The following is a 16,011-nucleotide window of genomic DNA, read 5'->3' as shown; positions in this document are numbered from 1 at the left end:
CTTCTAATAACATATGGAGCAAAGAAGAAATCTCCAAGGAAGTTCTAAAATATTTTTAATTAAATGAAAATAAAATACAACTTATCAAAATTTGTAAGATGCAGCAAAAGTACTGGTTAGAGGGAAATTTGTAGCAGCGAATCCATATATTAGAAAAGAAGAAAGATCTAAAGTCAATAATATAAGCACCAACCTTAAAAACTAGAAAAAGAAGAGCAATTAAATCCAGAATAAGCAGAAGAAAAGAATAAAATATTAGCAGAAATCAATGACATTGAAAACAGGAAATCAATAGGAAAAAAAAATCACAAAACCAAAAGCTGGTTCTTTGAAAAGACTATTGAAACGGTAGGCCTGTAGCCAGGCTAACTAAGGGAAAAAAAGAAAAGACAAAATTACTAATATAAGAAATGAAAGAGGAATATCACTGCAGATTCCATGGACATTAAAAGGATAATAAAAGAATACCATGAACAGTCCTATGCCCATAAATTTTATAACCTAGAAAAAAACAGATCAATTCCTTGAAAGACACAATATGCCAAAACTCACACAAGAAGACACTGACCATCTGAATAGGCCTATATATATGAAATAAATTGAATCAATAATTAACAACCTTCCAAAGTGGAAAACACAGGGTCAAAATAGGTTCACTGGTGAATTCTACCAAGTATTTAAGGAAAGGATTATACCAACTGCTGTGGGGTTTGCAGCTTTTCCCTTAGGTCCTTCTACATTGTTAACATTTCTAATTAATTGTGGGAAATGGATTATAAAGTATATGTCTGAATCAACACTACTTTCTTGCTATATTGTCATCATTCCTCTGTTTGGGGGACTTTTCTAAAAAAAAATAAAACTTAAATGAGTTAACAGGAAAGTGTCCATTTCTTGATGTTTTTATCCTCTTGTGGTAAGCAGTCTCTTGATTTTTGACATTTTTGTTATCTGATTTACTCTTCTCAAACCATATCATAACTTAATGGAATAAAGAAATTAATTCATTTGAAATTCTTCACATTATTCACTAATAACTTCCAGTATAGAGGATTAGGTTAATTTTTTCTTCCTTACTGTTCAGTTCATCAGATTTTGCAATCATTTGTGCACTTTTTTTGAAACACGACATCTCTCTTCAGATCATATTTTTTAAACATTTCAGTGACAGGATTACCATGTTTAAACTTTCCTATTAAATTTCGGAAGTATAAAATCTCTGCCAGCTTATTAGTATGCTTCTTTGTAAAGTATTCAATTAATCTTGACATTTTCTTTGCTTCATTTAAAAAAAAACTCTTGTTGGCAGATTAAGCTAATATTAATAACTGCTTATTTTCAAGCAAAGTTATGAAACCCTATTTCAAATATTCAACTAACTATTGTCAACCTTTTTCTTCATTTTTGACATTTTGAAGCTGCCTTCTTATAAAACAGCCTACTAGTTACCTCTTTGGGTTCCCTGCAAGCATCTCGGTCCCTGACATACAACAACAAAAAAAAAAACCCTCATAATCTTGCCCCTAAAATAAATTCATCCTACAAATATTTATTGAACTCCTGTTACATGGCAGGCACTGTGTTAGATGCAAGGGATACAGGGTGAACAAAATCAGACAGACTTTTTCCTCAAGAAGTTGGAAGTCAAGTGAGAAAGGCACACAGATAAAATAAACACGATAACGAATTACAAACTCATATAAACTGTGTGAAGCAAAGGGACCAGCTGTTTGTTGTAAAGGAATTTACTTTTTATTGGAGGATCATGATTTCCTAAGAGTCATACTTGAAATAAGATCTAACAGATTACAGTTAACTGAACAAATGGAAGACATACCATATGCAAAGATTCTGTGATTCTGAACAAAAGTGCATGAGGGGCTTGGGCATAGAGATCCCCCAAAGCCATTTGTCTTTGTTGGGAGAACCATGAAAATCCTCTGAATTGTTCTAAGCAGGTGATTGGAATACAATTTTACTTGGAAAATGTCACTCTGGGGAACAGTTTGGAAGATGGATTAGAGGAGATGAGAGAAAATCAAAGGGTGGTTTATGGCAGAAGCCCAGGTCAGAGATGATGGTATGTAGTAACAGTAGAGATGAAGGAAGCTTGAGAAAAGTGAGATTCTAGACTTTTTCTTCTTCCTCCTTCCTATCCTGGCACTATGTGAATCCAATTAACCAGGCACAAATCCACAAGATTCTTCTTCTTTACTCCCACATCTCAACAGTCCTTTAAAGAGTCCTTTCTGTCTCACATCCACAGGTTTCCTCTTCATTTTTGGGGTTGCTGCCCTACTTCATACCCTTAGAACGTCCCACCTAGATTATTCTCACAGCCTCCTACGAGTATTCCTGTGTACAATATCTGTCTCCTTCAATCCATTACCACCAGAGTAACTTGTCACAGCCATCTGTAGAAGCCTTTCTTGGCTTCACCATGGAGAATCTAAGTTCAAATTCCTTAACTCAGCAGACAGATTTATTATTATCTGGCCGCTGATTGATTACTCATTCCTCTGTCTGGAATTCTCTTCTCTCTCTCTCTCTCCTTCATATTTTTATTCCTTACTACTACCTCTCCAAATAGAAATTTAAACATCACCCCTCAGACAGAAAGAAAAAGAATAACTTTTAGTTTTCTGTTTACCTAAGATAAAGGTAGATGAAAGCAAGTCTAGGATTTTCAACCAAAGTACTTGCAAGAAAACTACTCTTTGACCCACTCCTCAAATTTCTTCAAACTGTCTCTTATTGAATTGCACATATAGGCACATCTCTCCTGCGTAACACTGAGTCCATTAGAGGGCTTTTGAGGGCCGGGAAAGAAACCCCAGCCCAGACATGCTTACCAAGAGGAGTATTTATCATCTCACATAATGAGGAGTCCCAAGTCTGGGCAGACTTGGGGTTAGCTTGCTCTGACATCCCTACCACTGTAATCATTCCAAAGATGGATTCCTTTGTGGTCAAAGATGACTTCCAGTAGCAGTTGGAACCATACACTTGCTAAATCGGCCCAGTGGGAGTGTGCAGTGGGTTTCTCCTAGTCGTGGTATGGTAACACTTCCTCTCATACAGGCTAAGAGCTAGGTCAGGAGTCTATACCTAGATGAATAACCATTGCCAGGGAGATGCTGGATTTTAATTGGTCAAAACTTCTGTTCCTTAACCAGTTCCTAAACCACTACAAAAGGGAATAGAATCAACTTAGATCAGTGGTTCTCAAAGTGTTCTCAAATGCTGCCCTAGTTGCACCAGTGTCATCTGGGAACTTGCTTGAAATGCAAATTCTTGTGAACCAGAAACTCTGAAGGTAGGACCAGGTGATCTGTGATGTAAGAACCCCGCTAGGTGACTCTGACTGGTGCATTCTAAAATGAGAACCACTGGCTTAGACTAATCAGGACTCGTTATGGGGTTTCTCTGAATCACATGGACTATGTAGGGAAGAATGAACTGCTAAACTGCAGTTTGAGAAAAACGGAATGTGTGTTTGTGTCTGAGGGTCTTCCCAATTTGAGACTACTCCTTCTCTTCAGGTTAAATTGTACTTTAATTCTTTATTGTAATAAGAAACTTCTCAGGACACCAAGAGAAAGAGACCAGCCGGACAGTTCTTACATGTTGGTTATTCCATATCAAATGCAATGCCTAACAATTACTGGATATTACCTACTCTTTTTTCAGCCTTCTGCCTGAAGGTGGGAGTATTTAATTATACTCCAGTAAACGGAGGGAGTGCTCCCATCCTATATAATATTTTCCTTAAGGCAGAAATGATGGGCTCAGAGAAATCCAGTTACAACCTTTGCCTTATTTGGAATACAAAAGGACAATTTTTTTGTGACCTATTTATAGAAAACTGAATATCAAATAGAGGAAAAAAGCAACAATACTGAGTAAAGGCAGTTTAAGCAAAGGATTGCAGATGCAATTATTTTCAGTTCAAGCAGCTGGTCATCTAAGAGGAGCACAGTAACTCTGACATGTCTTGCCTAAGGAAAACAGTCATATTAATAATCCATGAGATAAAAGAATATTATGTAAGGACCTGGAATCTCAGACCTCTTCTAGAGATTCTTCTGTGGTCCTTTAATAGAAATGTGAAATAGAAGAGTCTGCTTTAATCTAGGGAGAAGTTTAAAGTGAATGTGTCAGAAATAGGAAAATGATCTATTATAGTCATTTGTTTACGTTGCTGATATCTGTGTCACTTCTAGGAAGTGGTAACTCAGTTTCCAGCAGATCCTCATCCTTTGACTTAGCTGCAAATAACAGTAACCAACTCCACTAGTTCAATCAGAAAAGGAATTTACTGGAGGTTGTTAGTTAACGTGAACAATTCCTGAATGGCCAGAGAAAGTTTTGGGGGGTAGACAGCCAGGAACAATGCCCAAAATCATACCTCATAACTGGTTGCTTCTTCCTCCACCAGGCACAGACTCCATGGTTTGCAGCATGGATCCTGACACTCGAACTGCCACTGCTTTCATGAAGAAATGGGCCTTAGCTCTTACCACCCCTATCAAAGGGATTCAGTGAGGTGCCAATATTTGTGTCACTAGCTTCCAATTCAAAGTCTGTTGCCTGTGGTTTTAATGGGCTGAGTCTAAGTCACCTGCCAACCTGGCCACATCGGAAGGTGGGGAAATGAGCAACGGACATCTGGAGTGAGATGCGGAATTCATAAGGTGAACATACCCCTAACACAGAAAGTTGTTCAAAGGTACTAAGAAATCCAAAAAGTTGGCAAGTAGCTACTAGATCCAGATTTGTGTCCTTTATGCGTTTATACTTGGATTTCATTCAATTTTTTTTTTTTTTTTTTTTTTTTTTTTTTTTTGAGACGGAGTCTCGCTCTGTCGCCCAGGCTGGAGTGCAGTGGCACAAACTCGGCTCACTGCAAGCTCTGCCTCCCAGGTTCACGCCATTCTCCTGCCTCAGCCTCCCGAGTAGCTGGGACTACAAGCGCCCACCACCACGCCCGGCTGATTTTTTGTATTTTTAGTAGAGACGGGTTTTCACCGTGGTCTCGATCTCCTGACCTCGTGATCCGCCCGCCTCGGCCTCCCAAAGTGCTGGGATTACAAGGCGTGAGGCACCGCGCCCGGCCTCATTCAATTTTTTGCAATAAAGTGTGAGTGGAGAAGGCATCAAGAGAAGCCGTTACACATTATCCAGTTACACACTTGTGGAGGGTCTCTTATTGTCCTAGTGTAAATGACTAAGGCCACACCTTTACAGTGCCCTACCCGGATAGCTGCCTTTGCCACCCACTAGAACCGCAGAGATAACATAGGAAAATCTCTATTAAGCAACATTCTCATCAGAAATTTCTATTATTCATGGAATAATGGGTGATCAGTCCTAGAGAAACTTAGTATATCTTGTCCACATTCTTCAATTTAAATAACTAACTTTTAAAATAGCTTATTTTTATTTTATTTATTTTTATTTTTTAGAGACAGGGTCTCATCATGTAAATTTATTTTTAAAGAGGCATCTGTGATATAAAATATTGTGGTATTTAAAATTTGGAATTTCTAATTAAAAAATTACGTGAAGCTGGAGTTTCCTAAGCAACTTATGTGTTTAAGGGAAGAAATACATTATTTTTAAACTAACCTTACTTAATGGGGACTGTTTTAACCTTAGGCAATGGAGATCAAAGAGTTCACTATCAGAGCTGGTTTCTACCAGCCGTGGGCACTACTGTTCAGAAAAACCGCCTTTCTGAATACACTGTTTACTTCCATAGGCTGAAAATCTGTCGTTGTATTTTTTATATCTTTTAGCACAAGATGATTTACTGCCATCTGCCTTAAACTTGTAACAAGTATAAATGTACAATGTCTGAAAGGTGAGTGGTACATTGTTGAGTTGTGCAGTACATGACAGCTCTGAAGACAAGGGATGCTTTATAAGTCTGGGTTGTGCAGTGCAGGAGAGATGCACTCCCTCTCCACGGAAAATCTTTCCTAGAATATATTTTGTTATAAATCATTAACTACATGGCTATATGCCATATTTGTTAGACTGCTGTAACAAAGGATCTTACAATTCAGTGGCTCAGAAAAGATAGATGTTATCTCTCTCCCATGTAACATTATCCAGAGCAGGAGTCAACAAAATTGTAACCTGTAAGCCAAATTTAGTGCCACCCTGTTTCTGTACAGTCCTCAGGGTGAGAATGGTTTTTACATATTGAAATGGTTGTAAAAACAAGGATGTATGACAGGGACAATACGTGACCTACAAAGCCTGAATTATTTATTATTTGGCCCTTTACAGAAAAAAACTTTGCTGACCTTCCAAGTTTGATTCCTCCAGGACAGGGAGGAATTTCTGTTTCACCAGGCCACACAGGGTCTCAGGTTCCTTCTATCATGTTGTTCTAGCATCAGCCAGATATTGTCCTCATCTGCATTGTGATGGTTGGTTCATCATCACCACTTCCATATCCCAGTTAGTGCAAAGGGGAAAGAGAAAGTAAAGGGCAAGCACTTCTCTTTTTTTGTTTAAAAAGTAGGACCAGAGATTGTGTAATTACTTCCACATAAATCTCATGGACAGAACGATAGCACACAGTCATGGTCAACTACAAGGTCAGGTGGGAAATGTAATCTCTGGCTGGGCAGCAAGTGCTCAGCTAGAATCCCCAGGCTTCTATTACTAAAAGGAAAAGGAGGATTGGTAGGAGAAATTAGACATCTTTGCCACATATACTAGAGTCCTCCTGATTCCTTGGTTGGTGCTGAGCTGTCTCAAACAATTAAAATCTCCTCCATCCATGTGGCAGGATAATTCTCACGGAGTGTTTTTTGTCTGTGGGGGATTCCCTGACAACGATCAACACGAATCTTTCCAAAAAGTAAAAGAAAGAAAAAAAGAAGATAGGAAAGGAAGGTCTAGGGAAAAGGAGGTAGGAATAGCCTGGGATATGGCTCTCTTCAGATAAGAAGTGAAGTATTCGGTGAGTGCAAAAGTAATTGTGGTTTTTGTATTGTTGGAATGTGCCATTTGATATTGGAATACATTCTTAAATAAATGTGGTTATGTTATACATCATTTTAATGGGTATTTCTCATTTTATTTTTTTTGCTAATGACTTATTACTTGCTATTTACCTTATGTTTATTTTAGACTATGGAAATGATGTCAGATGAAACGTAAATTCGGTTGATTTTCTTATTCGATTTCAAAATGGATTGTAAAGCAGCAGAGACAACTCACAACATCAACAATGCATTTGGCCCAGGAACTGCTAGCAAACATACAGTGCAGTGCTGGTTCAAGAAGTTTTGCAAAGGAGATGAGAGCCTTGAAGATGAGGAATGTAGTGGCCAGCTATCAGAAGTTGACAATGACCAATTGAGAGCAATCATGGAAGCCCGTTCTCTTAATAACTACAGGAGAAGTTGCCGAAGAACTCAACATTGACCATTCTATGGTCGTTCGGCATTTGAAGCACGCTGGAAAGGTGAAAAAGCTCGAAAAGTGGGTGCCTCGTGAGCTTAGCAAAAATTAAAAAATCATTGTTTTGAAGTGCTGTCTTCTTATTCTACACAACAATGAACCATTTTTCAATCAGATTGTGATGTGCATTGAAAAGTGGATTTTATGTGACCACTCGTGATGACCAGCTCAGTACTGGACTGAGAAGAAGCTCCAAAGCACTTTCCAAAGCCAAACTTGCACCAAAAAAAAGTCATGGTCACTTTTTGGTGGTCTGCTGCCAGTCTGATCCACTACAGCTTTCTGAATCCTGGTGAAACCATTCCATCTGATAAATATGCTCAGCAAATCAATGAGACACACTGAAAACTGTAGTGCCTGCAGCCGGCACTGGTCAACAGAAAAGGCCCAATTCTTCTCCACGACAATGCTCATCCATATATCACACAACCAATGCTTCAAAAGTTGAACAAATTGGGCTATGAAGTTTTGCCTCATCTGCCATATTCACCTGACCTCTCACCAACCAACTACCGCTCTTCAAGCATCTCGAAAAGTTTTTGCAGGGAAAACCCTTCCACAAGCAGCAGAATGTAGAAAATTCTTTCCAAGAGTTTGAAGAATCCCGAAGCACAGATTTTTATGCTACAGGAATAAACGAACTTCTCATGTGTTTATTGTAATGGTTCCTATTTTTTTGTAATTAATGTGTTTGAGTTTAGTTATCATGATTTAAAATTCATTGTCCAAAACTGCAATTACTTTTGCACCAACCTTGTTTTAGGATCCTTCAGTTAACAGCCAAAGCAGCTGAAAATCACTAACTTTCTCAGCCACTTCCTGTCTTTCCTGAGGAGGCTTGCAGAAGACACCCCTAGTTGCCTACCTCTGGTAGAGACTCCCAATTATAAAAACTGCCTAATAGTCCAGTCAGAGGATAACACACATCCTAATCAGGTTCCTGGTACATGCAGGTGAATGCAGTCCTAACCGAAATTAGGTTTCCTATCACTCAGTTTTTATTTGTTGCATATTTTTCAGTGATGGCGTTAAATTGTTGCCATGAGTGAGGAAGCATGAAAATGTATCTATGATCTCTGCACTCCAACTCTCCTGAATAAAACACTGGACAGGGCCAAAACCCTGAGGAGCCTGTCTAATAGGGTAGACAGAGACAGCAGCACTATGGATGCCTTTAAGGAACAGCGGCATCTCTGAATGCCTGCTGTCCTGAGAGGGTGTGCGAAGTCTTGCGGGCCCAGCAGAACTCTGAAGCAGCTGCACATACTGGAGAAGGCTGACACCTACAGATTGGGAGACAAGAAAGAGCAGAAGGGATTTCCCGGGGCATCAATAGAGGACTGACAATTTGTTGTAAATTGCAGACCGATCACAGTAGAGTACTATGCTCCTAGCACCAGCCAGCCCCGACCACTCAGGGTAAATAGAACTATAAGTGTGGGGGTGGGGGGGAAGACAGCACAGCACACTTAAGAAGAACTGAGCAACTGGAGGATGAAGGACAACGCAGAATAATTCCTGGGGGCTCTGGAACATAGACCTGCCAGAGGAGAGCGAAGACAATGACTTTCATAAAGAATCATAGTACTTAACGAGATTCTATTCCAACATAGGAAGACTCCAGACAACTGAAAAGTATTGATTTCAAAGTGAAAACAACTACATAGATTAATGAGAAAAGAGGATGGTCATTTCTGAGAACTAACTTAAGAGTCTGGAAAAAATAAATGGAAGACATCTTAAAACACAGGTGACAAATAAAAAGGGATAGTATATCTTTTAAAATTAAATTGCAAATACAGAAAACACTGCAGTTGGTTTAAGCAGGAAGGAATTTAGCATAGAAAAGTCGGTGCTTACAAAATATTTAGGACTAGAGGAGCAAGTGCTAGGTTATTTCCCAGAATTAGTCTATCAAATTAGTGCTTCCACCAGTCAGGATGATGGGGAACTAGGGAGCCACTGCCCCTCTCCCCTGTTGACTCCAAGACCAGCAGCTCAGCTGGGTGCCAACAAAAAGACCCGCTTATGCCTGATCTCACAGCACCCACAGCTAGTAACCAGCTGGGACACTGTCACTGTTGCCACTGGAAAAAAAAAAAGCCTGTAAAATTGCGCTGCAGAAACACTGGTTCCTCCTCACTCTACCTCTTGCCTGAATTTATATGTTTGGTGGAAGGCAGGTTAAATGTGGGACACAGTTGGAAGCAAGTCTGGGAAATGTAGTCTTTGCTTTTCCTAAATCTAACATACACTAAAGCCTATTAGAAGTGGTTTGGAATCATTCTCTACCATATATGATATAGACAACATTTGTCACTATTTTTATCTGTTTGGCAGAAACCCCCACAATATGTAGTACTATATTTCATCAATTCTAGGATGCATACTATTTATTCACAATTAAACATCTCCAAACTTGGGAGATGGCATTTTAAATTCCCCTACTTTAGGGGATGTCCAGTCAAACAAAAGGGGAAAATAAATGCTCAATAAATTTTGGCTATTATTATCCTCATCAAGATATTAAAAAATAAAAGGAGAGATTAGTGGCAGCATATTTTAAAAGTGGTTAAGCATCTTGCTATTTAACTTAAAAACTGAAAGGATAGACAACTCTTATTTTTGTATACTGATGCTCACACACAGCAATCTGTACATTTTATAATTTGTAAATACAAAATCCCAGCCATTAGCATCTGCACAGTAGTTGGAAAATAAAATCCCCAATAACAAAGCAGAAAACTAATCTATTATGAGGTTGAAAACAGAATTTGAAATCATTTTGAGTTAAGGTATGGGAAACACTTGGGAAAAGTAGCAAATAGCAGCATGAAACAAGCTATTGCTTGTTGATGATTTTAATTTAAATTTTTATGAAAGACTCCACATCAACTGAGAGTTAAATAATAAATGTGAAGCTGTAAGGTAGAGCTGAATTAATATGAAAAATCTTGTAATTATTTCTTAGCAAACTTTTAGAGATTTGGATTTAAAACCAGAAACATATCTTCTAAAAAAAGAAGAGGCTATTCTGTGTGTATGGGGGAACAGAACATATATTTAATACATAGTGTGGAGTAATCCATTTTAAATCTTACAGGCACTATCTCAACTGCTTTAAGAGTTATTTTAACATTTCTGAATGGGATCTTTAGGGGTTAACATGTTTCAAAATATAAATTTTTTTAAAGAAGGCTGCCTCTTTTATATATGCTTTTGAATTTCTTCAATCAGATCCACACTAGCTGAGCCTCCAGCATTTTAAAAGGTAAAATTAGACACTGAACTTTGTATTTTGCACAACCAAACACAGTGCTCAGGACCTCTCATTGGATTTGCAGTTAAGTTTGGATATGTCTAATAGGTGCTAAAGCACCCTGGACTTTATCTGAGCACTTACCAAGCTATTATGTAAAGGCTGGTTTTATTATCTCACTCTACTCAGAGGGCAAGTGTCATCTTGGTTTTGTTATTTTTTCACCCCCAATACTTGGTAATGTGTATGCTCATTAAACATCTATTGAATAAGTCAATTATCAAACTAATGAATTATTGAGCTATAATCCTGCAAAAAAGAAACACTGCAAGAGACTTGAAATTAAAATAGTCTTGAAGTCTCTTTCAGATCTTGGCATGGTACCTTCTTTCAGGGAAGGAGGAAAAATTACAAAGGAGCTGAGTTTTGTCCTTATAGGAAAATCTCTTCCTTAAAACTTTTTTCAAAGATTATTTTGCTATGAAACTTAGAACATATGCACATACATAAAAGAGGATAGAGAAATATACGTACAGTTCAACATGTATGTAGAAGATGAATGCTTAAGTTTAGGACCCAGGTCGAAAATTACAACATTGCTAGGACCCCAGAAGCACCCTCCCAACCCTCCCAACTCATCTGCTGTGACACCTGCCAGTCACCAGCCACCCCTTCTCTTCTCTAGAAAACAAGGTCACCACTGTCTTAATGTTTATAGGAATTTTGTTTTGTTTTATCATCCATGTTCAAATTCCTAAATTACACAGTTGAACTTAATTGCTTTAAATAGTGAGTTTCCATGGTTCATCAAGATTAGGTTACTGTTTAAAATCCTCAAGAATATTTCACGTCTAGTAAGCAAAGAAAGGAAGGCATATGGATTGCCAGATAACCAAAAATATGCCTTTTCTTCCATCACACAAAGATAAAACAAAGTTTTACAAACACTGGCCATTCTCTTGCAATTTGGAAAAAGAACAATACAGTAAAAATAATTTCATAGCAACATGTTTATTTAAGCCCTAGCTAAGTTTTCATTTACAAGCAAATATTTTCAGGGGAAAAAATCACATAAGACAATATTTTCAAATGTTATACCATCTACATAAAAATTAAACTTGCAGAATTTACAAATTAATATTCTGAGCAGACAGAAATATTATACATCCTTTTGCAAAATCCAGTCAACAACTTTTAAAAATTCATACAGGCACAACACAAGATAGTCTCTCTATACTATCTACCTATTTACATAGCTTTTCCCACCACAGATGATAATAGCTCTCATCATAGCTACCAAGGTTCGCAAACATAGTATATTTAAAATATATTTAGCAGCATATAAAAAATTAGATAAAAGGGAAGGAAATACTACTATTAAATAAAAACAAAATTAAATGGTCATAATAGAAACAACTCCATAGGAAAATAGAACAAAATATATTTCTGTTAGGACATCAACAATGTTTCCCATCACAGAATATATGCACAGCACTGGAAAAAAAAAAAATTAACAGCATTTTAGTCCTGAGCACAGAATATAGTAGAGCTGCAAAACTTTGGTCAATACAAGTAAATGCCAACATTTAACACAAACTGTCTACCCTTCTCTGTTAGTAGATTAAGATCAATTCCACCTTATGAAAATTCATCAATAATATTCTCATATCTTATTTTTGTCCATTACATTAAAAGAGCTTTGAAATTTGGGAACCCACTACAGACTGATATAAATACCTGACAAGCAAACCACAATTTGACTAACATTTTCAATATTTAGTTTAAATACATAAATCACTTGAATAAACTACATGAATGAGTTAATGGTGGGCTGCATCGTATTCCAGGTGTGTTTTCTGACTGTCACAAAAGCAGACGTCTTGGTAATTCAAATAATTTGAAAGTGTGTTTTATACATAGGCACAAAAATTCAGCCACAATAAAAGTGCGAATAAAGCAATATATCAATTGTAGGATATATATCTATTGCTTGATCTTAAAACTAAGCACACAGGATAGTACACAATTTTATTAGAATACCATTTATAGTCAGCAGTTGAATTCAGATATATTTTCCAGTTAATCCGATTCATACGTTTTGCCTAATAAGTACAGGACAACATTTTCCATAAAGAATACAGAGTATTATCACAGCATTCAGTTTATAACTTATCTTCATTCATGTTTAATTACTGGCAATATCTTCCCCCAGATCTCCTGTGTCAGAGATCTGACCATCTTGCAAATTGCGAGCCTTCCAAATTCTCACAGTTCGATCACTACAAAAAAATAAACAAAACATGGATATATGAACAAGGGCAGAAAGATAAAGAAATAGCTCTTATAATTACTTATCATGGAAATATTTTCTACATAGGTCTTCAAGAAATCCAAGTATAAATATGCATAGTCTCATTTATATAGCAAACACATACCTTAATAATAACAGCTTATATTATCAAGGGCTTACTGTGAGCCAGGCATTGTTACCATGTGCCCTTTACATATGTTAACACACATTTAATTCCCTTTAACTACCATCAGCAATAGCTACTGCTATAATCCTCTTTTTATTGAAGAGCTAATTGAGGCCCAAATCACATGTAAGTGACACAGCTGAGATGTGAATCCAGGCAGTCTGGCTCCGAGCCCTATCTCTTTAACACTGGGTCTGCAGTCATTATTCTAAAAGACAGTATGTGATTTGACATAGTGTCAGAAGGTTTCAGGCAAAACAGCCTGCAGTTCACAGTGAGGCTTCTAGGCAGGGAGAAAGCTGGGGCAGGGTTTCTAGGGAGTTAGCGAATCTGGCAAAGTCATGAAGAATTATCTCTGGGTAAACTCAGCAAATAAGCCCACAGAAAAAGCAAGAGGCTATTGAGAAGTGAACTAATACTCCACCTAGCACAGAATGTAGAAGATTAAAAGCGATTCTGATGCCCTGTAAATATACACAGTTATTGTTCATTGAAATTGAATTTTTTTATAAAAAGGGAAGAAACAGTATTTCTGAGAAAACATGTTTCTGTTGCCCTCGCAGGTGAATACTGGGGACCAGTCATTAGATAATCACATTTCTTAACATATCTCTCACGGTTAAAGAAATGTTTCTTTTTCCAATTTCCTGATTAACCCAAAGTAAAAAATATAAATAAAGAAGAGTTTCCATGGAATTTAATAGTTAAAATGCACTTCAGAGATTATGTATTCCATCCCAAGGGAAAAAAGGTTTAGTGGAGTGCCAATGTAACACAGCAAAGGCTTTCTAGAACCCAGGCTTTCTAGATTGTAATCAGTTATCTTCTCACCATCCCACACAGCACACATACATTGATAACAGCAATGGAATATTTTCATTTATCCACCCATTCAAGCATTGCATTTATTCATTCAACCATTTACTCAACAAATGTTTACTGAGAACCTGCTACATGCCAAGCATGCTTGGGGTATGCTTTTTTTTTTTTTTTTTTTTGACAGAATCTCGCTCTGTTGCCAGGCTGGAATGCAGTGGCGCAATCTCGGCTCCTCTGCGCAACCTCTGCCTCCCAGGTTCAAGAGATTCTCCTGCCTCAGCCTCCCGAGCAGCTGGGAAAACAAGTGCATGCCACTATGCCTAGCTAATTTTTATTGCGTTTTTAGTAGAGATGGGGTTTCACCATGTTGGCCAGCCTCGATCTCTTGACCTCGTGATCTGCCTGCCTCGGCCTCCCAAAGTGCTGAGATAACAGGCGTGAGCCACTGCGCCCACCCTGGGATATGGTTTTTTTGTTTGTTATAAAAAAAAAAAAAAAAAAAAAAAGCATTCTAAGTGCTTGGGATATGCTTTTTTTTTTTTTTTTTTTTTTAAACAGAGTCTCACTCTGTGGCCCAGGCTGCAGTGCAGTGGCTAGATCTTGGCTCACTGCAAGCTCCGCCTCCCGGGTTCAGGGCATTCTCCTGCCTCAGCCTCCTGAGTAGCTGGGACTACAGGCGCCCACCACCATGGCTGGCTAATTTTTTTGTATTTTTAGTAGGGACAGGGTTTCACCGTGTTAGCCAGGATGGTCCCGATCTCCTGACCTCGTGACCCGCCTGCCTCGGCCTCCCAAAGTGCTGGGATTACAGGTGTGAGCCACCACGCCTGGCCAGGATATGCTGTTTTAAAAAAAACAAAAACAAAATTTAAAAGCTCAAATCTTTTGCCTTTGTAGATCATATATTCTAGCAAAAGGAGACAGACAATAAACCATAATAAATGATTAAACTATAGAGTATATTAGAAGGTGACTAGTGCCTCAGGGGTGGAAAAAAAAGGAGAGCACAACCAAGGGGACCCGGAGTGCTAGGTGATAGGAGAGATTACAATTTTAAATAAAATGGCCAGGATACTCTTACTGAGGAATAAAGACTTGCAGGGTCAGGACATTTGAGAGAAAAACATTCCAGGCCAAAAGAGCAGCTAAGGCAAATGCCCTCAGGCAGGAGTGGCTTTGGAATGTTCAAGGACCAGCAAAGAGGTTATTGGGGTTGCAAGAAAAGGACAAGCCAGAGGGTATCAGATGATAAGGCAAGGGCGATAATAGACGTTCAGAGGGCAAGATCAAGTATGGACTCAACTCTACATGAAATGGAGGACCACTGTAGGGTTTTGAATAGAGAAGGAATATCATCTAACATACTTTTAAAGGATTATTCTAGATTTTGTGTTAAGTGTAGACTACATATGAGCAAAGGACTTTGTTTAGAAGTCTATTATAGTAATTCAAGAGTTGACGGTGATTAAGTCTGGTGAAGAAGTAGAGGATGTGGTAAGAAGTGGTTAGATTCTAGATATAATTTAAAGGTAGAACTAACAGGACTTGATGATGGATTAGATATGGAGTACAAAAGAAGGGGAGGAATGAAAGGTTCTGTCCCGAGCACAGAAATGTCAAGGAAGCTATCAACTGTGATGGAGAAGGTTGTAGAATGAGCAGGTTTCTTGAAAAGATCAGGAGCAGCCATCCCATTACTGGGTATATACCCAAAGGATTATAAATCATGCTGCTATAAAGACACATGCACACGTATGTTTATTGCGGCACTATTCACAATAGCAAAGACTTGGAACCAACCCAAATGTCCAACAATGATAGACTGGCTTAAGAAAATGTTGCACATATACACCATGGAATACTATGCAGCCATAAAAAATGATGACTTCATGTCCTTTGTAGGGACATGGATGAAATTGGAAATCATCATTCTCAGTAAACTATTGCAAGAACAAAAAACCAAACACCGCATATTCT

At 38.0% G+C, this 16,011-nt stretch overlaps 1 protein-coding gene across 19 annotated transcripts in view; it reads right to left on the bottom strand.

Annotated features, from left to right (window-relative positions):
* Positions 1-11,730: 11,730 nt before the first annotated feature.
* Positions 11,731-16,011, bottom strand: part of KIF21A (kinesin family member 21A) — a 149,939-nt gene continuing 145,658 nt past the window's right edge. For all 19 annotated transcript variants that reach the window (XM_016923647.4, XM_016923648.4, XM_016923656.4 and 16 more), the window contains one exon: positions 11,731-13,017. In XM_016923647.4, the coding sequence (XP_016779136.1) occupies positions 12,924-13,017 (94 nt within the window). In that variant the 3' untranslated portion in view covers positions 11,731-12,923. The remainder of the gene's footprint in view (positions 13,018-16,011) is intronic.

This window comes from Pan troglodytes, chromosome 10 (genome assembly GCF_028858775.2).
Source record: "Pan troglodytes isolate AG18354 chromosome 10, NHGRI_mPanTro3-v2.0_pri, whole genome shotgun sequence".
NCBI classification, from domain to species: domain Eukaryota; kingdom Metazoa; phylum Chordata; class Mammalia; order Primates; family Hominidae; genus Pan; species Pan troglodytes.
Note: the sequence above shows the minus strand (reverse complement) of the source record. Positions and strands in the feature narration are given on the sequence as shown.